Source organism: Corylus avellana, chromosome 5, assembly GCF_965113065.1.
Source record: "Corylus avellana chromosome 5, dhCorAvel1.hap1.2, whole genome shotgun sequence".
In the NCBI taxonomy this organism is placed as follows: Eukaryota; Viridiplantae; Streptophyta; class Magnoliopsida; order Fagales; family Betulaceae; genus Corylus; species Corylus avellana.
The window spans coordinates 21535364-21556631 of NC_142494.1; the positions used below are offsets into that span (position 1 = coordinate 21535364).

At 35.7% G+C, this 21268-nt stretch overlaps 5 protein-coding genes across 8 annotated transcripts; 3 read left to right on the top strand and 2 right to left on the bottom strand.

Moving 5' to 3' along the window:
• Nucleotides 1-446: 446 nt before the first annotated feature.
• On the bottom strand, nucleotides 447-5832 carry LOC132181455 (LUC7 N terminus domain-containing protein). 4 transcript variants are annotated; one of them, XR_009440252.2, is made up of 8 exons: nucleotides 5652-5832; nucleotides 5313-5441; nucleotides 4837-4876; nucleotides 3797-3872; nucleotides 3459-3659; nucleotides 2812-3024; nucleotides 1008-2727; nucleotides 447-811 (listed from the first exon to the last, which is right to left on the bottom strand). XR_009440252.2 is itself a non-coding variant. In XM_059594686.2 (8 exons), exons 1-7 carry the CDS (start codon nucleotides 5692-5694, stop codon nucleotides 2371-2373), a joined length of 1059 nt encoding a protein of 352 aa, XP_059450669.1. In that variant the 5' UTR covers nucleotides 5695-5832; the 3' UTR covers nucleotides 1292-2234; nucleotides 2329-2370. The 4 variants fall into 4 exon arrangements, 1 of the variants encoding a protein (XP_059450669.1); XR_009440254.2 differs by lacking the exon at nucleotides 447-811 and having other exon boundaries at nucleotides 842-1153; nucleotides 2151-2727; XR_009440253.2 differs by lacking the exon at nucleotides 447-811 and having other exon boundaries at nucleotides 1292-1788; nucleotides 1919-2727.
• A 4472-nt stretch (nucleotides 5833-10304) lies between these two features.
• Nucleotides 10305-11382, top strand: PEX11B (peroxin 11B). The gene has a single exon (XM_059595934.2). It carries the CDS (start codon nucleotides 10433-10435, stop codon nucleotides 11105-11107), a length of 675 nt encoding a protein of 224 aa, XP_059451917.2. The 5' UTR covers nucleotides 10305-10432; the 3' UTR covers nucleotides 11108-11382.
• A 1408-nt stretch (nucleotides 11383-12790) lies between these two features.
• Nucleotides 12791-17892, top strand: LOC132181193 (PLAC8 family protein). Its single transcript, XM_059594306.2, has 5 exons — nucleotides 12791-12898; nucleotides 13071-13254; nucleotides 14300-14414; nucleotides 15245-15504; nucleotides 17434-17892. Exons 2-5 carry the CDS (start codon nucleotides 13147-13149, stop codon nucleotides 17656-17658), a joined length of 708 nt encoding a protein of 235 aa, XP_059450289.1. The 5' UTR covers nucleotides 12791-12898; nucleotides 13071-13146; the 3' UTR covers nucleotides 17659-17892.
• A 658-nt stretch (nucleotides 17893-18550) lies between these two features.
• On the top strand, nucleotides 18551-20140 carry LOC132181195 (dynein light chain 1, cytoplasmic). Its single transcript, XM_059594307.2, has 2 exons — nucleotides 18551-19383; nucleotides 19827-20140. Exons 1-2 carry the CDS (start codon nucleotides 19078-19080, stop codon nucleotides 20010-20012), a joined length of 492 nt encoding a protein of 163 aa, XP_059450290.2. The 5' UTR covers nucleotides 18551-19077; the 3' UTR covers nucleotides 20013-20140.
• Nucleotides 20141-20262: 122 nt separating this feature from the next.
• On the bottom strand, nucleotides 20263-21220 carry LOC148585917 (uncharacterized). The gene has a single exon (XM_088516455.1). The coding sequence runs from the start codon at nucleotides 21218-21220 to the stop codon at nucleotides 20366-20368; it is 855 nt and encodes a 284-aa protein (XP_088372581.1). The 3' UTR covers nucleotides 20263-20365.
• Between the last annotated feature and the right edge of the window lie 48 nt (nucleotides 21221-21268).

Genomic DNA, 21268 nt, shown 5'->3' on the forward strand with positions numbered 1-21268 from the left:
AAAGTGGGAGCACTCAGAAAAAGTTAGTAATTTTATCATAATAAAAGGGGGTGGGTTAGTGGCTAGAAGTTGTCCTTTCTTTTTCAAGAAAAAAAGTTATTCCTAACGGTTGATTCTCACTCAACAAGCTTAAGTGGTCGACACAGCTAGTCGTTGAAGACACTCGACTCGCAATTGGCCTTCCATTCCATCAAAAGATTTGAGTGGCGTTAACGCTCACACAAAGTAACCAATTGCAACCTTTTGGCAAACTTTTACAAGAAGCCCATAATATCACCACAACCCACGGTCGTATATAAAAATAGAAATACCACCTCCCCTTTGGTTTCGTTACACACATAATATGAAGGATTGACAAATCCAAAAGAAACGCAAATGATCATGCCAAACAGTGGAGAAACTGTGCAGCCGAAGTGGGAAGAGTATTACACTAATCATGAAACTGGTTGACAACAAAATGATTCAATGAATAGAATAGTGTATCCATGCTCAGAGTTTCTGTTTATGCTCTGGGTATAGGAGTCAGTCTACATATAGCTTACATCTCATTCATTTTAAGTGGACGGGTTTGAGGAGTAGAAGGAATAGATCTTATGCAAACTTCTACCGTTTGGATCTAAGATATTATAAGGGTTTTTTTTAAATAAATAACAGAGATCCAAATATATGGTCAGATATCAATGAGGGCAGGGTTTCTTTTAAATTTCAATCAAAACATGACTACCTGTTCATAATATATACCATCCACGCGAGCTCCTTTTGATGATACGCGTCTTTATTCCTAAGTAGCAGATCTCTCATAAACAGGTACCTTGGAAAAGGTGAAATGAACAAAAACATGGGATTGTGAAAATTAAGGCCATCATGGAATTTGGTTTCATTCCATTTAAAAATTAAGGCCATATGAAAATTACCATGACATATCCTTTGCTCCAAAACAATTTTACTTCAATAAATGTTAATCTAATACTTTACAGTGTCAGACAATTCAAATCTAGCCAAGTTACCTAATAATGTTTTCAATTGTCAAATGCAGATAAGGGTCACACCGGCGGTCCTCCAATCCAAATGTAGTTACATTCGGTTTCTCATTTCTTGTGTTCTTTGAATATTAGTAGTTCCACAAGCAGCAACTATTTGTAAGTTTATTTTCCTGCACAAACCACTCCTCAGCATAAAATATCTACTTACTAGCAGCAATCTGACCATCAAGGTTCACCAGATTACCTGCCGTTTCCTGCAAACTAAATAGAAACAAACTACTCTACAGATTATAATTTTCGGTTACCTCCAGGCACCCACAAAATTGCAAGTTTAATGTTTGCCAAAAGGAGTAACCTTGAATCCCAGCCCACTGAAGTAGATTTTCATGCAAGTGGAATAACATTTCTGCTAAAGAATAACTCTGCAAAGACAAAGTAATTACCTATACCTGTCTGATCCTGATAACTCCAAAACTAACCCCAACTCTGTAAAACGAGTAATAAATTTCCGCATAAGAATATAATTTATTGATTACCGTCCCACTTATGTCTATTGCCAATTAACAACTGCCCGCCCATTCATGGCACACTGCAAGCACCTTATAATCATTTGGATCCACAAATTAAAGTAGCGATGGCAGGAGTATAGGAGAAAAAAAATTAGCCTTCCTAACTTGTAGAAAATTACAAAAAGGAGGAAAGACTACTGCAAATCATATTTATGAAGCCATGTCTAAGACAGTCTGCAAGTGATTACCTTAAAGGCACGAGTAAATGATCCAAACTTTTCCAAATTGGTAGAGTTCTTTGAGGTCAAACATAGGATAATAAGGGTTAAGTCAACTTAACAACCAGAAAAATAAGGGGAAAGAAAATCTGACAAGGAAATATCAATCTATGGGAGCTGCGATGATAGAAACAGGTCTAATTGTTACCTCAAAAATGAGAAAAACACCATCATCTCTCTCAGCAGCAGTGTCAATCATGCAAATAATTTTCGAGTCTGACCACTTAAAATACTGAGAACAAAGTAAATAGCCCAATATGGCTCCCAAATAATAAGAGTCTCTGAAAACATTGTTTCAGATACAGACAACACATATAAAGAATTCCACCAAAGCCTAAAATAGATTATGAAAAGAGTTACCACAATGAAGTTATACCTACCTCAACCCTTTTCTCCATTTAAAAAATTGATGAAATGGAGACGTTATAGTCTCAACAAAGGTAGATGGTATAGTATCAACAAAGCTGTGAGATAGGAAAAGAAAATTTCACCCACAATGACAAGATAACTTGAGACTCAAACACATGTTCATAGAAGTTTCAAGAAAAAAAAATCTACCTCGTTTAATTTTAAAGCTCAGAAATCTATCGACACAATCCACTAATACGGACGAACTGGACTTCTAGGTGACCTTCTGTGACCATGCCTATCAGGTGAACGTGACCTGCTCCGATCACGGTACCTATCCCTGCCTCCATCTCTTCCATTCCTGAACCTCCAATCCCCTCTTCCTCCATCCCGATTACCTCTAGCATTCCAGTCTCTAGACCTTTCACGATCTCTGTCTCGTTCTCGGTATCTAACCTGCTCCCTATCTCGATCACGATCATGATTCTTGTCCCTGTCACCTGAATCACTTCTCCTCCTCTCATTATCCTTCTCCCTTTGCTTCCTTCGATCCTCTGCTTCTTTCTCCCTAGCTAATTTTTCCTCTTCCCTTGCCTTCTCCTTAGCATCCTGGAATACAATAATCCATGTTCTTTAGCCACTAAAAGAACAAATAGATTTTGTCCATCAAATTGTTTTTGACAGGAGACTCACCTTGTACTCAGCGATGAAATCCCGGACCATGCCATAACCAATGTGCTGCTTCCCTGTGATGTGAGACTGGGTTCTCTCAGCCGCATCATTTGCTACAAGAAAAGAACCACAGACCTCACAAAGAGCCATCTTTTTCTCCTGAGCAAGCATCAACATCTTATCATTCTGAGGTTGTTGGGTCAAGGCTGTCTTCTCCGCATTAAGCACCTCCACCTGTAAAAGAAAGTTAACCAATAAGTTTTACACTAAATACCCAGAAACCTCAATGTGATACAGCCTACAGTACATAAATGCATGGGCAAAATTTGAATTCTTTTATAATCTAATGATCGTGGTAATTAGCATGGAGGGAATCAAAACATTAATTTGCAAGTATATGTTGACTTTCTGGAACTATTAGAAGTATTAAGGGAGGTGGTAAATCTCTCTCTCTCTCTCTCTCTCTCTCTCTCTCTCAAAACATTAATTTGCAAGTATATGTTGACTTTCTAGAACTATTAGAAGTATTAAGGGAGGTGGTAAAGATCTCTCTATCTCTCTCTCTCTCTCTCTCTCTCTCTCTCTCACACACACACACACACACAATCAAGAGACTATCAGATGAGGTTTTTCATGCTTAACAAAAACACTAGGGCATTCCTAATCACCTTTCTCATGAGTGCTTCAGCTTCATCCACCTTCCCAGCTTCACCAAGGGCCTCCACTTGTTCCAGCAGGTTCTTTATTTTTTCTTCCAGCACGGAAAACTGTTCAGATTTTTCAGCTGATAAGGGAGGTCCTGGGGTGGGTTCCACCTCTTGAGCAAGGCGTTCTCGCCCCCGCCTAACTCTTCTATCCAAGTCCATCACCTGCAATAAAGCAAGTAATATGACAAAGAAATACAGACAGACCACATAATCAGCAACAGGAGAATTGAAAAGGGGGGATAGGCCGCCAACCGGGGGGAGTGGGAGGGCGGGGGCATTAAAGGAAATTTGTAACGCACCAATTTTTCGCAAAACTGAGCTAGTTCAGCTTCAAATTTTGGCACATATGCTTCGTGTCTTGGGGACTTCTCAAAACTAAAGCCAGAAAAATAGAAAACAGGTATTAACGCCCATTCTAGTGCAGACTGTGAACTAGACATGATATTCAAAGCACCCATCAAATGGAGGGGAAAAGGAAATCTACGTGTAAGGCATGCATTTTCTACTACCACACACATAAACATGACCATGAAATGTACGCACAGGTGTATATGGTAAAGCTTACCAACAAAAATGGCATTTTTAACTATTAAAATCAGATATTAAAAGGGAAAAAAAAAAAAAAAAAATTGACATAAAAGGAGCAAAATTTTCAAGTAGACTTTCAAGTTCTACTAACGTAAATACATATAATACATATACAAGTAAGTAATATTTGCCTTTAACATTAAAGTCTTCATCTCATGTGACATCTTTCATGAGCTCAACATTTTAAGCACTTATTTTATAGACCATAAATTGGATCATTCTAGGACCCCAAACTCCACTTCCCAGATGAAACGTGCATCAGGGGAATAATCCATACATAGATATCACAACATAACCCAAGTAAACAGCCCATTAAATTGATACACAGACTTAGACAAACAATTTATTCTCCTCTCCTTGCACATATCTGATCATAATGCTTAGATCAGTTACCCCAAAAAGGAAAAACCAGCAACAACTTAGCATATAATGCAAGACCTATGTTCCATCCCACACATAAGAAGCAGCAAACTTAATCATATAAATACAAGATGGATAACATTCTTTCAACAGAAACCGATCATTTGGTTCAAAAGTTATAGCCTTTAAGAACTAAAGAAGCTCACTGTTACAATATTTAACAAAATGTTTCACAAATTAAAGACAATACATTTTGACAAGCATACAAGTACATTTTTCTGATTGCATGCATAGTGAACACATACAATGTAAATGCAGTGAGGATCCGGGAAACACAGCCAATAATACAATAAATACAACAATTCAGAACCAATAATCCAAAACGAATCACCTTTCTTTCAACTTTTGATCATGTATTCTAGGGCATGGTCCTGAATCATGAACAAAAAACGATAATTAGCCAAACTCACACTCATCAAACATCAAAATAAATGCTCCATTTGGTCGCTGATAAATTTCAGGAAAATAAATAAATAAATCTGAGTTTTATCTTACAGTTCTAGCAATATCTAGAAGCTAAAGAATCTAAAACTTTCCGCAACTGAGCCAATTAAACCTGATTAGCTACATTAAATTAGAATCCTCAACTTTAGAAAACCATAACAGTAAAACATGTATTGTTAGGAAAGATTATAGTAATTCTTCCTTTCATCCTAAACAGAGAGGCAATACTTTACTTGTTGGAAATAAAGAGTGGGAAACAAAAATCACAAGTAATTAATAATCTTTTATTTTCCTTGGTTATCTCAGCAACCAAACAGAATCTCAAACTAAGCAATATCCAATAGAAATTTAATTTCAGCTCACCCAGATCGCTCCTCGTATTGACGAAGAGATCGTGCGGACAAAACCGAACCATATAGCAAGCGCAAACCTCCTTACTGTCCCAGGTAATTTCCTTGTAACCCTTTCTCTCTTCATCCGTCAAATTACGAGCTAAAAATTTCACCATAAGCAACCGAAAATAAAGTTAAATAAATTGAAACCAGGCATCCTTTCACATCCATATCCAATCAAACAGAAATACAAAAATTCAATTACAACGCTCAATGCACCCAGTTTTCCATATAAACATCAAACAAAAGCAAACTGGAATAAATTGTGAAAACTTTCCGGAAGCGGAAACTAGGGTTTAGCGGGAAATACCTGTACCCATAAGCTCGTCTAGCAGAGCTCTCTGAGCGTCCATGGCTAATGGAGGTTCAGACGGGGAGATTGATGCAATTGCAATAAGAGAGGATTTATTGAGAATTGGGGATTTTATGGTGTTTGGGGTTTCGTGGGAGACAGGTACAGCGGTAAACTGGTTGTGCTGTTGTAGTATATAACAACAGGCTTAATTTGGATCGGTAACTATAGATGTGTGTTGGTATCAAGTAATTTACTTCATAGTCCAATTATTTTTATTTATATCAAAGGTTTTTTTTTTTTTTTTAACATATCCGCACAAGATTGGGGAGAAAGATTCGAACTAATGAGTTATGCTTCATGAGGCGTGGTTCCTAGGCAGGCGGTTAATAACCGTCCGCTAACCGTTAACTGTTATAACCGCTATAATCGCTTAACTGCTAACCGCTATAACCGCCTAGCAGTTAGCGGTTAGCAGTTAGCAGTTATTGTGTTTACTAACCATTAACCGCATTTTTTATATAATATATTTTTATAATTATAATTATAATAATATTTATATATATTGATCATTAATAATTAAATCACATTTTTGTTTTAGATAATTAAATCACAATGATAATGTTCAATGACAATTCAAATACCTTATTCAAGTTAATCATATTATATTATTATTAATGTACAATGATAATGTGATTCGTATAATATCAAATTAAGTAATTGATATTGGATTAAACAATGTGTTACTTATAAGCACAATTAAAGTATTAATGTATTATCATTCTAATTTTAGTAATTTATATATTATCACTATAATTGATATGATTATATCATACGATGAATTGATCATTAAATCATATGATTATATAATAACAAATAATACATATATAATGAGATCAACAATGTATTACTTATAAACACAATTGAAGTATTAATGAGTATTTTTTGAACAATGTTTTTACCATTTTTTGAAAAAAGAAATTCAACCATTTTTTTATAAAAAAAATTAACCATTTAAGATAACCCTTATAACCACATATAACGAAACTATTGATTGAGTTGCTAAACTAAAAATATAAATTTATAAAGACATAAGTTTGTAATTGAATAAAATATTTTTGAAACTTTATAGTTTATATCTTCTAGCATTTATTTATTTAATATTTTCATAATGAAAGCAATTGATTGTTGGAAATTCACCAAGCTAACGTATTAATGTATTTTTTTTAACACTGTTTTGACCATTTTTTAACCATTTTCTGAAAAATAAAATTGAGCAATTTTTAAACAAATTTTTGATATGTGTACATGCTTGTGCCTTAATATTATTATGTTTAAGTTTATAACTTTTCTTCTTTTGATGTCTACAGGATTTGCTAGAGGACCAAATGAGAGTATATTATGTACACGGATTGATGAAGTTTTAATGTTTTATTTGTATCATTTAATGTTTTATTTGAATTTTTATTTTATACGTTGTGTTTAACTTTTTTTATATGTTGTGTTGAAATTTTTTTTATATGTTGTGTTGAAATTTTTTTTTTTTAAAAAAAAAACGGTTAACCGATTATGATTTAATATTTAAGGATTTTTTTTTAAAAAAAAGTACAAGTAAATGTAAATTTGGGGTTAAATATTTTTGATTTTTCAATATGGGCTCTTTTTATAGCAATTTGGCCCAAGAAGACATTAAAAATACAAAAAAACAAATGAGGCTAAAAAATGCTACAGTAATTTTTTTTTTTAAAAAAAATGCCAAATTTTGAAAAAGCGGTTATAGCAGGCAGTTACCTATCTACTAACCGCTAACCGGCAGTTAGTAGCTGCGGTTAGCGGTTGCGGTTAGTAAAATTTAATAACCGCTAACCGTAACCGCCTTAACACTCCTAGTGGTTCCCGATTGAGCTACCCCTTATGGATTATCTATATAATTTTTTTTTTTTTGACATGTCCACACAAGAAGAGAAGGGAGACTTGAACTAGTGTCATCCACTTCATTAGGCATAGTCTCAGCCGATCGAGCTACCTCTTGGGAACCTATTTATATAAAAGTTAATGTGGCGTGATTGTCATAGCATTCAGTGCATAAATATTAGTTTTTTCAGTTGAAATGACCAAGTCACATCAACTATATGGATGAAAGGAAAATAATTAGATGACATATAATATTACTCGTTAGTATTTATCATTTCCATAAGTGAGTTGGAAATATATTAGTGAAATGAGTGATGTTATTTAATAAACTATTATATAATTGATATATAATTATGATAATGAAAATCACCTCTTGGATCAACTATTATTTAAAAAATAATAATAATTTGAAGGTTGATTTTTACTGTCACTTCAATTTAGCTGTATGAGAGTCTAGTAAATAAGATTACTCTTGCCAAAACATACAATTATTACCCTGTTTTTTCTTTCTCGTTTTCAAAAGTTCCTTCGGTTTTAATTGAAGAAATTACACATATTTTCGTCAAACTATCAATTAATTGTAATGTCTTTTCAAAACTTTTAATTGAAGTAGTACTCCTTTAAATTACTAGAAAATTTTAATGTCCCCCTTTTGTCCAAAAACAAAAACACCCTTAAAAATCTCAAAAACACAAATACCCTTATAAATCTTAAAAAACAAAAACCCGACAGTGGTGACATGGGTCTACAATCGTGGGTCACCTTTATGTTTTTTCTGATTTTTTTTTATTATTATTTTTCTAAATTTGTTATAAGGTTATATTTGTTATTTTTGGTACATATGTTGTGCATTGCAATTGTTTGATAGTTTTAAGACATTGTTTCAATTGAAAGCCTGGAGCAAATTAGATATTGTCTAATAATTTGAGGTGGTATATTTACATGCTGTTATTAAAATAACAGCATGTATGTTGTAGTTTAATCAACGGTCAAGATTGAATTTCTCAAAATCTCTTTTCATTTTCTCTCTCCTATTAAATGCTTCTAAAAGTAAGTCAACTTTAAAATTCAATCTTGATCGTTGATTCAACTACAGCATACATGCTGTTATTAAAATAACAGCATGTAAGCCGAATCCATATATATATAGATATAACTTTTAGTTTCTATTTTTTCAATAATACTCTAAAATTTTACTCATTTTTCAACGTACCTACAAGCATAAATAGAAATCGTTAAATGCACATAGAGTGGGCCGACCCTCCTCTCCACTAGGTGAGAGACGAGAGAGGGGCACCGACCCATCCTCCTACACTTAGTAGGATTGGGATCTCCACAATCTCATTAACCTCTATATTTATTTGGATTGTTAGATGTAATGAAATGTTGAAATTTTAAAATATGAGAGTCTCATATTTTAATTGTTAGGATTTTAGTCTCTCTCTAGGTTTTCCCTCGATGAGCGGAAATTAGGTGAGAGGTTTAGTCCCTATCCAGCCGGAAGGGGTTTTTTGGGTCTGCTCTCTTCGAAACAGTTTTCCAAGGCACACAACGAAACATGGCCGACGATCTGGAAGACCTCTGTGGAAAAATCTCACTTATCGCAGGGTAAAAACAGGGGTTGAAAATTACAGAAGGGGAAATTGCAATTACACGTGAGAAGGGAAAGAGATGCTTAATCGAACGGCTCTAGGCAGGGAAGCGAACGAACAAGGAAGCCTTCACGTCAGTACTGTCAAAAATCTGGAGGACATGGGGGGAGTGGTCTTTAAGGAGTTACAAGAACATCTCTGGTTGTTTGAATTTGAAGAAGAGGATGACATGAGAAGAGTGAAAGAGGGTAGGCCATGGTCTTTTGACAGGCAAATTTTGGTCCTCCATGATTTTGATGGGAGTATCCCCCCATCAAAAATGGAGTTCATGAAATCTCCGTTCTGGATTCAACCTCAAAACTTGTTTTTGGATTTAAAACTAAAATTTAGGGGTGAAAGATTAACCATTTAGAGATTGTATCACTCAAAAGGGATTCGATCATCTTAAATTTGGTGCTAATGCTCAAATTTGGTGCTAATACCTCAAATTTAGTTCTAATATTTCAAATTTGGATTTCCCTTTAATATTTATCTTCTTCAATTTATAAAAAATTAAAAAAAAAAAGAAGCAAAATATCTGACGTTATTTAAAAAAAAAAAAAATAGCCACATCAGACTTTGGCTGACGCTGAAATGACCCCAGGCTGCCGAAAATCTCTACTCCTGAATAAGATAATATATTAGTATTAAAGTCAACCCTAAATAAAATTATCACATACCGTAGAGATAACAACTAGTAAATAATAAATTATGATCCATGTCCTAACTGTCTCGTCAGAGTTTTTTTCCTTTCTTTCTAACATGAGACATATTACTCTTCATTCTTGAATCGTCATTGAATTGTTTTGTTTTTTGTTTTTTTTTTTTCATTCTTAAATCGTCATTGAATCGTTATGTTTTTTTCATTCTTGAATCGTCATTGAGTATTCTAAATTACTAGAATACTTCCTAATAGGTATGAACACATATTGTATCGTGTCCATCTTTTATTTATCTATTTTTTGAATTTCATGTGTGTAAAAAAAATGAATAAAAATGAATAGAGCATATTTCTCTATCCTGTGGCTACGTGGATTTCTTCCAGCACAGGACAAAGAAAGCCCAGTCCTGCTTGAAATTTTAATCTAGTTTAGTGGCACAGAAGAGTAAGTAGGATGAGGAGGAAAACAAGGAGCATAGCTTACAGTATTATCCAGAACCCAAATTCTGTGGCTCTCCTTTACTTTTCTACTAGTTTCTACCCAAACAGATCTCTGACGAACAAACACAATCGGCTATTCATCAGCTTCAGCCATGAACGACAAGGTGGACAAGCTGGTCATCTTCCTAGCAAAGAGAGATGGTATTGACAAGCTTGTCAAGACCTTCCAATACACCTCCAAGCTTGTCCACTGGCACGCCGAAGCCACCCACCCAGATATAGCCGGAAGAGCCAAGCGCTGGGAGGTCGCCTCGGGGCTTAGCCGGAAAGCTTTCAGGAGCGGCCGGTTTCTCACCGGCTTCAATGGGCTAAGAAGAAGCCCCGGCTCAACCCCTACTCTCCGGTTCCTAGCGGTTCTTGCAAACGCTGGGGAAATGGTCTACTTCTTTTTCGACCACTTTCTTTGGCTGTCAAGAGTTGGAACCTTGGACCCCAAGTTGGCGACAAAGATGAGCTTCATATCAGCATTTGGTGAGTCTTTTGGGTATATTTTCTTTATTATATCTGATTTCATTGTCATCAGAGAGGGAGTGGAGGCGGAGAAAAAGCTTGCCGGGTCAAAAGGAGAAACAGAGGATGCGAAGAGCATCAAAAAGATCAGAGCTGATAGAGTGATGAGGCTGATGGCGGTGGCAGCTAATGTTGCTGACTTAATCATTGGATTGGCGGACATCGAACCCAACCCTTTCTGCAACCATGCTGTCACTCTTGGGATCAGCGGATTGGTCTCTGCATGGGCTGGCTGGTACAGAAATTGGCCCTCGTAAGCTTAAGATTCCTGTTTAAAATGAAAACAAAAAAACAAAAAGATGTTGGAAATTGAGAGATTGAGAGATACCCAAGTGTTGCAAACTGATGATGTTGTGTTTGAAACTCTGATCCCAATATGCAGCTGTTCTTCCGGTGTATGTGTATAATTATAATAACATAATGTAGATTTTACTGTCACTTTACTTGAAGCAAGAGTGAATGTTCATTCTGCAATCCAGAAAAGGATATTCACTAATTCCTTGCCCATTTTGATTAGACCAGGAACAGAGCACGTGGGTTACATCTGCACATGATTTTTTCAATGATAATTTATCGTTTATATTTATTTTCATTTGTCAAATAATAATTCGATCAAGTATTATATTTTTTTGAGACATCAAGTTAGAGAAATAGAAAATATTGAGTATGCTCGTTAATGGTTTTGTAAAGTGTTTTATTTATTTATTATTTATTTTTATGTGATATAAAATTGATTAGTGGTTTTGGTGATGTTCGCATTTGAGAAAATATTTTTTAAGGAAACAAATACTAAACCATGCTTTACTTGGAAAAAAAACACAAACATGTGTGGAGCTTGCTTCTTGCTTATGAGAAAATAAAAATAAGATTAAAATTAAGAGAGAAAGTAGTCGTGCGGACTCGTGCAGCCTTCTTAGCCGAGAGAAGGAATAGTCATCCGGCCACCCAATGGATAGGGGTGGTCATGCAATTATCTCTAACCAAGACTAAAGTTGTTGCGTGCCCACCTATGGGAGTGGCATTGCGACCACCTTTTTTTTAATATTGGTTTTGATTAGGTTTTGCAAATTGAACTCGATGGAGCATTACACCTTTTATGAAGTGACTTTGTGTTTTTTTTTTCCTCCATTTTTCAGATTTTCTAGTTAGAAAATTAAAAATTTTCAATAAAAAATCAATTTACTCGAACTAAAACTCTAGGATATACTTCAAAATCATTACTCCTCTTAAATGAAGGATCACTATAGCATTCTCTTTCATATGAAGGATGAGCAAATACTAGATGAAGGGTGAAATTAAAGTGTGGTCCTTCATAATTTGAAGCAAAATACTGTTTAAATTTTAAAGAGTCGAATGTAAATCTAGGTTCTTCTAAATTTCAAGTAAAATTAAGAGAATTTATTTTACAGTCAGAATATTATTCTATTGTATTTAACTATATATATATATGATTATATGTTATTTATAATTATAACATTAAAAGATGTGACAACATATATATTATTATTATTTTTTTAAATTTAGTCAAAACTATAAAATAAGTCATCTCCAATTCATTTTAAGATCGTCTTATTTTTTTTTAATGGTTAAGATTTTATTACATATCTTTAACGGAGTATATAATATTTTATTATTTAAAATTTTCAAATAACGTAAGACCATAAAAAATATAATATTTGACAGTTAAACGGATACCTTTATTTACTGTTATTTTTTATTTTTTTCCTTTTGAAGTGGCTCGTCTACCTTTCTAAAAAGAAATGGTGTTTGTTTTCTACCTTACTTGCTGCCGAAGTGTTGTAGTAAGCCGCTAATAAAGAATTAATTGACGTGATTTTTTATTTATTTTTTTTCACGTGTTGACGTGGAAATCATGTATTGGCACAGTGGGCGTGGAGGAACCGCAGAGGCGTTGTTCGAAGTTTACACCAAACAACAAGACTACAGTAAACAGCTAAAGTCTTAAACCGGGGGTCAAACCCAAGTTGAGGTTTATTTCAAGAACCAGATTGTCGAGCCGACGTCCGATTTCGAAGGGATTCTCCGAGGTTAGTGTCCCTGAAATATAGTAGAGTGGAAGGAAGAAAATGCTTTATAGAACTTTGATTCAGTGCCATATTTTTGAAGTTGTTTTTTTTTTTTTTTTTTTTTTTTTTTTTTTTTTTAATTTTTAATTTTGTTTTCAATCTAAAATTATGGGTTGTGTTCATTTTCTTGCAGATTATCTGGAAGCAAACTGTAGGGTTATCTTTTGTTTGTCAGTTTGTTGAATTTTGTGAGGAGTGTGTGAGATCAGATGGCAGATGGGGCAGCGCCCTCGCGGTATGTGAAGCTGAATAAGGATCAGGCGCCACTGGAGGATATTAAACCTGGAGAGCTTAATCAACCCATTGAGGTTCCTCAGGTTTTTACTCTCTCTCTCTCTCTCTCTCTCTCTCTCTCTGTGAAAAGATACTCATTTTTATGGGATTATAGTAAAACCCTTTGTTATTTATGCTATTGGTATAGGACCCATTTGCCGTTAATATCTCTTTACTGATCTATTTCATGAATTGATATGAATTTGAATTTTGGTTGATAGCATTTGCCTCTTGGTTGGAGAATTTTGTGGTAGTTGGTCTGAATTATGGTCCTCCTGTGATTCTTTAGGGTGTTGATTTGGATGTTTTTGAGTGATGAAGGAATAGAACTACGAGGAGAAGTTGATTGGTTAATATTACCCTGTGCTGTAGATCTGCTGTAAGGGGACACGGGACACCAAAGCCCCTTACATCCACTCATGGTGGGATTCATCCTCGTAGGACTTCATATGCTTTTCCAGCCCTATGCCTTTGTAATGCGAGTATTAACTTTGACAGGGAGAGAGGAAGTAACTCAAACTGGTATAGTCGTAATGGACATAAACTTCATACTAGAACCTTTGACACTTTGCGGTGCATTCTTGGCGATCATTTATAATTACCCATTTTTTCACTTAAGATGTAACCTGGATGTGTGAGTTCATATGATGTCAGGAATCCGAATCCAGTGCTCCATATGGTTCTCATTTACAACAAAAAATGATTGAAGAATAAACTCGTAGGTAGATCCAAGAGCCAAATGATAACACTTTTTTTCTCACACTTCCATTCTTTTCTTTCAACTTATGGGTCATGCTTGAACCCTACAGTTCAGGAAATTTCCGGTTGACTGGCAGCTCAAACAGTTTGAAACAAGTAAATGTTAGCAAAACCAGGGCTAAATTGAGCTAGAACTTTGATTGATCTATTGTACATTCTGGTCTGACTGATTAAGTCTTGGTTTTTAAATATGTGATTGAACTTTAAATTTGCTCTTTCTACATTATAATCTCCTTGGAGAATTGCTCTTTACACCAACCCCTGTTTATGTTTTATGACGATGAATAAATATGTAATAGCTATTTACCAGCCGTATAAATTATTGGGCAGTTGGCTGTTCACAAGTGCAATGAATGTGGGCAGCCTCTACCTGAAAGCTTTCAGCCTCCTGCTGATGAACCTTGGACAACAGGGATTTGTGGCTGTGCTGAAGACAGAGAAAGTTGTAAGTTGATGTATAACCCAATATCCTAACTTTGTTATTTGATGTGATATTATTAAGCTTTAATATGGTATTTTGTTTCTTGCTTGTCACTATGGACTTGTTCTGGTGGATAAGTAGTCCTATTTCCAAATGTCTTCTTTTTCGTGATTTAATGAATTTTTTTTGTTACAAATGTAAAGAGTTGTGGAGGCCAATTTCTTGGAAATATTAAGGGAATGTTTGGTAATGTGTTTTAGGGAGTGTTTTATGTTTTTGGTTTGAAAAAATGTTCTGATGTAACATAAAGGTGAAAATTGTTTTGTGTTTTTAGGAGTGTTTTATGTGTTGGGTTGTTTGTTGATGTTTTTGTTTTGAAAAGAGAATGCAAAGCAAAGAACAAAAATTTTAACAAACAGAGCCTAAGTTTCTGTTAGATTAGTTCTATTAATTTCAACTCCTGGCTTTACCATTCACTTTGCCAAGAGTGATGAAAAAATTGAGATTATATATAAAGTAACCATCTGAATAATTGTGTCAACTAGTTTGCTTGTAGCAGTCTATCTGTGCTCAGATAATCTCCTTTCTTCTTTTTTTTTCCCCATATTTTTGTTTGTCTCTTGTATTACTTTAAAACATTAAGCCCTCATGACACCTTTTGCCTTTCATCCAGTTGGCCTCGACCTTTCTTAATATATATATTTATATCTTCAGTTGGTTTCTTGATTGTATCCTTGCAATGAGCTCTGTTCGAAGTTCCGGTTCCAATATTTTCTTTACTGCAGAAAGTAAGGATGTTTTTACTAATACATGTTACAATTATGTAAAATTTCTCTTGTTTCCTTCCTTTACAGGCTTAACAGGACTATTCTGTCCATGTGTTTTGTTTGGGCGCAACGTTGAAAGGTTGAGAGAAGATACCCCTTGGACCACACCATGCATGTGTCATGCCATTTGTGTTGAAGGTGGAATTGCGGTGGCAGCAGCAACTGCAGCCTTCGGTTGTGTTGACCCATCGTTTCTCATTTGTGAGGGTTTGTTATTTGCTTGGTGGATGTGTGGCATATACACTGGTCTTGTTCGGCAATCCTTACAGAAGAAATATCATTTGAAGGTAAATTTTAAGGTTTCTTTGTAGACGATTAGGTGGCCTACAATTATTAGACAATGCAGTTGCATGAATATCTTCCCTCAAACATCACCTGCACGAGCATTAGTTGCTCATTTAATTCAAGCTGTTGGCAGGGTTGCATCTTTTAGGGAGCACACGGTCATGCATGAATGTTGCTAGTGAAGTTATGTGATTACCACATTGCTCACTGAGGCAAAGAATCTTTCCATAATGAAGCGAGCGTTCTCTTGTGGCTAGAAGTGCACCCTTGGATAACAATAAATATTCCGAGTTTTGACCAGATTTAAACCAGGCATAAACTTTTTTTTTTTTTTTTTTCATATAGCATATGCACCTCGCTGAGAATTTTCACTTTTGAAATTCTTTTTCCAATATGTTTTCTTTGAGTGCTAGACTTGAAGCAATAGAGAGAAAACACTATTGTTTCGTGCAAATTATTGTAATACGATTAAACTTCGTAAGCCTTAGAATGTGTCAGTCCAAACAGATTTGTGTGTGTGTGTGTGTGAGAGAGAGAGAGAGAGAGAGAGAGAGAGATTGCTTTCATTTTTATTATGTCATCACCATCATCTTATTCCTCTGCTGGATTTACTTTTCTCTTCTCTATCAATTGGAAACCTCTCTTTTATTAGTTTTTCTTTTAGGTCTTGGTGTTGATGAGTTTAAAAGCTCTGTCAACAAAACTTTGATCATGATTGCATAGAATGCAATCATGATTTTGATTGGCATTTAGGATTTGAAAAGAAAGTGATTTGCTTACATTTTTTGTATTACATAATAAAAGCACTTTATCCAGAACATCGGTGAGAAAAAATCTGCTTTAGTAACTTCAAGTTTTTATCCCTTTTTTTTAGCCTTTGGTTTGCACTTTATTTTAGGCTGCATATATTAGTCGGCATTTTGGTCAGTTAAACTCCCATGCATTCAGCTTCTCATTTTCAGTTTCATCTATCTACTTGAATAGTGTCCTTTGTGTTTCTTAACATTTCTATAATTTCTTTCACATTTTTAATTTATTTTTTCTTAAATTGTTTACTGTTTGTGTACTTGAGCTTATCCTCTTTCTTTCTTTTTTATTTTTTACTGATTTATCAAACAAAACAATTCTCAAATTGTTTCCCTATGACCAACATGTACCCTTTAAATGGACGTTTGCAAATTGACTGAGGATAACAAAAAAAGAAAAATGTCCCCGTATAGTTACTGTCTGTAATGACACTTCTAGTACATCCCGCTGTGTGTTGGATTTTTTTAGTGGTCCATTTGGCATATTTATTGTGGATAGGCTGTTATTCTGGCTTTTGTTATTGTCTGTTGTATTGTCTTCCCAAGAGTGCTATGGAAAATCTTCATATTTGTATGACGAAGGGGATAATCTGGACATGTTGGCATCAGGTTCACACTGGTTTGGTCATGGACACTCGTAACCATGTGAATTTTTCTGCAAATTATGCTCATTGGTTAGATTACTCTGCCCATCTTGCCAATGATCTTTGGACCAAATGGTAAATAAGGGGTGGAAGGTAAGGTTAGAGGTTCAGTTTCTTACAGGCGCATTAATTGTTTTTGCCTATCCAAAAAAAAAAAAAAAAAAACTCAAACATGGGCATATGCATTTTGGTCATCTCCAATAAATAGCTAACATTATAGAGTTTAATGTGCAATCACATCTTAGGTATCATTTTAGTGTCTTTAATATGACTGTAATGACAAAGTAGATAGTTTGGTTAAGAAGTCAGCATCGGCTAAGTTACCCGGGACCAGAGGCAACTACACAGCATGCCATTTCTGAATTTAAACTTTGTTTTGTTGATAGTTATGTTGTCTTGAGGCAGAGAATTATTGATCTTGAAAATAATTGAGTGGCATTTGATTGTCGGGCTTATGAACTCGTGTTTTTGCTGACTGCAGAACTCGCCATGTGACCCGTGCTTGGTGCACTGCTGCATGCACTCTTGTGCCTTGTGTCAGGAGCACAGGGAGATGAAGGGACGCCTTTCGGAGAATGTTGTGATGCCAATGACCATTGTGAATCCCCCTCCTGTTCAAGAGATGAAGCCTGCTGACGGCAACAAGGACTCTGCACCATCCTCTGGCAACAACGAGCACACCAATTTGGAAATGCAGGCTTTGTAGGAGCTCCCCCCACCCTCGCGTTGATACTGAGTAAATAAATATGTTACATCTTAATCGGGATTTTTTTGGGTGCCTCATGTTTTTAGCAGATTGGGATCACATGTATACGGATACTAAAGTTATTTTTGAAACCATCCAACAAAGTCTTTGAAATGCATATCATGTTACGAGTAATTCTAAATATTCTTCTTTCATCATAGTCTTATACCATTAAGGTTAATGTGACAGTGTTCATCAACTTTTGAATTTTTTTTTCTCTTCTTTAATAAATGCTGATCTAAGGGCGGATAAGCATTGCCATATGAGCACGGTGATGTAGGAGTGGGATAGGAGACAAGTATTTAACATTACTCTTCATGTTACTAGATAGTTGCTTCAATGAATTGGTCACACAGTTTATGCAACAGAGCCTGTAATCTTGCTTGAAACCGCCTTGCCATGATTTGCACAAGCTTAAAAAGATGTAAAACTCAAAATCACCAGGCTTGTACATTTGTGTCCTATCCCATTTTCTAAAGAATGCAAGGGGAACTTGTGGAAAATGGGATGGTTTCTGAAAAATTCCATACTGCCTTTGCCTTTTGCCTGTACTATTTGGTTTGGATTATGTAGTTTTAGTAACAAGAGATCTTCTGTAATTTAAATAGACAGTCAATATTACAAGCACCCCAAAATCTAAAAAAGCTACCTTGTTTCCCTTGCCTGTTACCCCAGCTGATAAGAATCCACAGTACTGATAGTAGTTACTTGTCCCTAGTAAATAGTAATTATCTTTGTATTGCATACAGGTATTAAATCTGAAAAATATTTAGTGTCATTTTCTTATATATCTCTTGTTTATTTTATTTATCATTAAATCTGTAAAATTCAGATGAATTTGCCCATTTACAATTTCTTGTAGGATATGGACAAAATATAAATAAATAAATAAAAATCAAACATTTTTCATTAATCTAGGTGAGGTAAGCCGAATCCATTTGGTTTTCATGCGATACGAGTACTGGGTGTGTCAGTTGGTTCTTTAATCTTTTTTCTCTTTTCAATCATACCTTTTGCAGAAACTTTTTGAGGCCTTTTCCCTATTTAAATATGTCAAATCAGAGGGGCATCCCCTAATTTTTAGCTGGAGAGCTTTCAGTGGGATCTGGCTTCGATGCAGTGTAAAAAATTCACAGCAATCTGCTGTAACCTCTAGTTATTTGGACGGTTCAGATTCAGTCTTGTTTTCCAAAACAGAACTCTCGGAAACAGACTACACCCTTTTCTTGTCACATGTGACATGTCTCTCAAACGTACCAAAACACTCGCACACAGACAAACAACACACGCGCGTCACCCATCCAGTCAAAGTTCAAACATTTCTAATTCCCACTTCCTTCTCTTCTCTTCTCTCTCTCTCTCACACGCGCGCACACACAAATGGAGAGGCCAGAGGCAGAGGATGAAAGAAGAAGACGAGGGACAGTGGCAAAGATGCCAAAGAATAAGGGAAAGGAGGTGCTACACCCACCACCACGGCGCAAGTGGGCTTTGCCACCACTAGCATTGGCTCCATCCAACGAGGTGAGGCTGGCAGCCATAGCCGTTGATTTGAACGTCCGGCTGAGATCGGCCGAGATGCCTCCTTTGATGCAAGAGCGTGCCTTCCGGTACACCAGAGCACTCCTCGACGCTAATCCCGACGAGAAGCCCAGTCCAACGCGCCTTGCCATGTGCCTCAAGAAGGTATGTCTATTGAATCTTGCGGCAAACTCTTCAAGAAATGTGTTACTTAAAGTTTTTAATTTTTGAATAGTTGAATCTGTTTGGCTTAGCTTTTATTCATTTATTGAGAAATTTTTAAGGACGTTTATATATATATATATATATATATATATATATTTCTTCTTTGGAAATTATTTATTGAGAAGTGTTTTACATCTGCCAATTATTTTATTTTTTTAAGTATCTTAACATCAATTATTTCAAAAAAATAAAAATTTAAGTCGCTTAAAACACATTAGCGAGTATAATATAAGTTTGATAAATAAGTTCGGAGTGTAGTATTACTCAAAAATTAAAGCGGACTACACTATACACATAATTATCTTTTTTTCTCCAAATCACATTAAACAAAAGGAGCAATGAATTCTTTATTCCTGTTGATTATTTAATTTTTTTTATTGTAGGAATTTGATGCAGTGTATGGTCTGGCATGGCACTGCATTGCTGGGAAGAGTTTTGGATCTTTCGTGACTCACTCCTCGGGTGGATTTGTATATTTCTCCGTTGGCAATCTCTCCTTTCTTCTGTTCAAGACCGTGGTCCGACCAACCAAGTCTCCTGTGTTACTGAAACTTACCAGTAATGCATAATATTTTTTTATTTATTTTGTCTAATTTAGCGAATACTTCAGTCCTGCATGTTAAATTTACGTGCAGAGCTGTTTTCGTTCTTAGAATAACTCATCAGAGTTTGCATAATAGGATTTGCTAATTTAATATGGTATTATAGCAAAGGTTCTGAATTTATTCATTCTGTGGTTCTGTATACGAATATGGCAAAGGAAACAGAGAATTAGGTAGATTTAGCAACAGCCAAGTAACAAATGAATCAAATCCTAAGGTGACACTCAAGAGATGGAGAATTAGAAGTCTACATAAACGTGGAATTACAACGAAATAAAAGAGTCAAAGAAAACAAGCTTCATCCACAACCGGGAAAGAATTCAATCGACATTCGTCTCTGTCCTCCATTGATCATTTTCTTCCTCCTGATTTCCCAGTTCCACTACTTCCATCAGGTACAATGTTGGTGCTTTGCAAACGTGAGCAGGGGACCACTTCTTGTCACAACTATAACACAGCCCCCTGTCTCTCCGCTCCTTCATCTGAGTTGGTGAAATCCTCTGAACAGGAAACGAAGAATTCTTGCCAACGCCAACAGCAGCATGGTTGGTTGTGTTTCCTGCTGCTTTCCCCTCAATTCTGCGTCGGCTGCCCAGTATATTCTCTTCTTGCATACGGGCCAGTGCAAAAGCAGAGGAAACTGTGGTGGGTTTGCACATCTTCACAGTATATCTGATGTCTTCTCTAAGCCCATTTAGATAACAAGCGAGCTTAAACGTCTCTGGTAAACCCTTTGTCCTGATGGCATGGAGTTCGAAGCGGGATTGGAAATCTTCAACTGTGGAGGTTTGTCTGAGCTTCAAGAGGGCTTCCACTGGATCATAATAAGGAGAAGGGTCGAACCTAGTTTCCAAGGCTCTGGTAAAGGCCTCCCAGCTGGTTAATTCTTTCGAATTCTCTATGCACATATACCAAGCTAAAGCTCTTCCTTCCATGTAAATGGAGGAGATGAGGAACCGATCATGGAGAGGAGTTTGGTAGTATTGGAAGAACTGTTGCGCTCTGTAAATCCACCCAGTGGGATCCGCCCCATTGAATTTGGGAAACTCCAAGTGGATGTGGGGTGTGGATGTCTGTTGATTGAATTCTTGGATAGCCTTCTGTTGACTTTCTTGAGTTTCTTTAACGTCAGCCATTGATTCAACGAGCTGCAAATTAGGAGTTTCTTGGTCCATAATGGAACCGCAGTGCTCTGAAAGTAGCAAAAGAGTATCAAATAACTA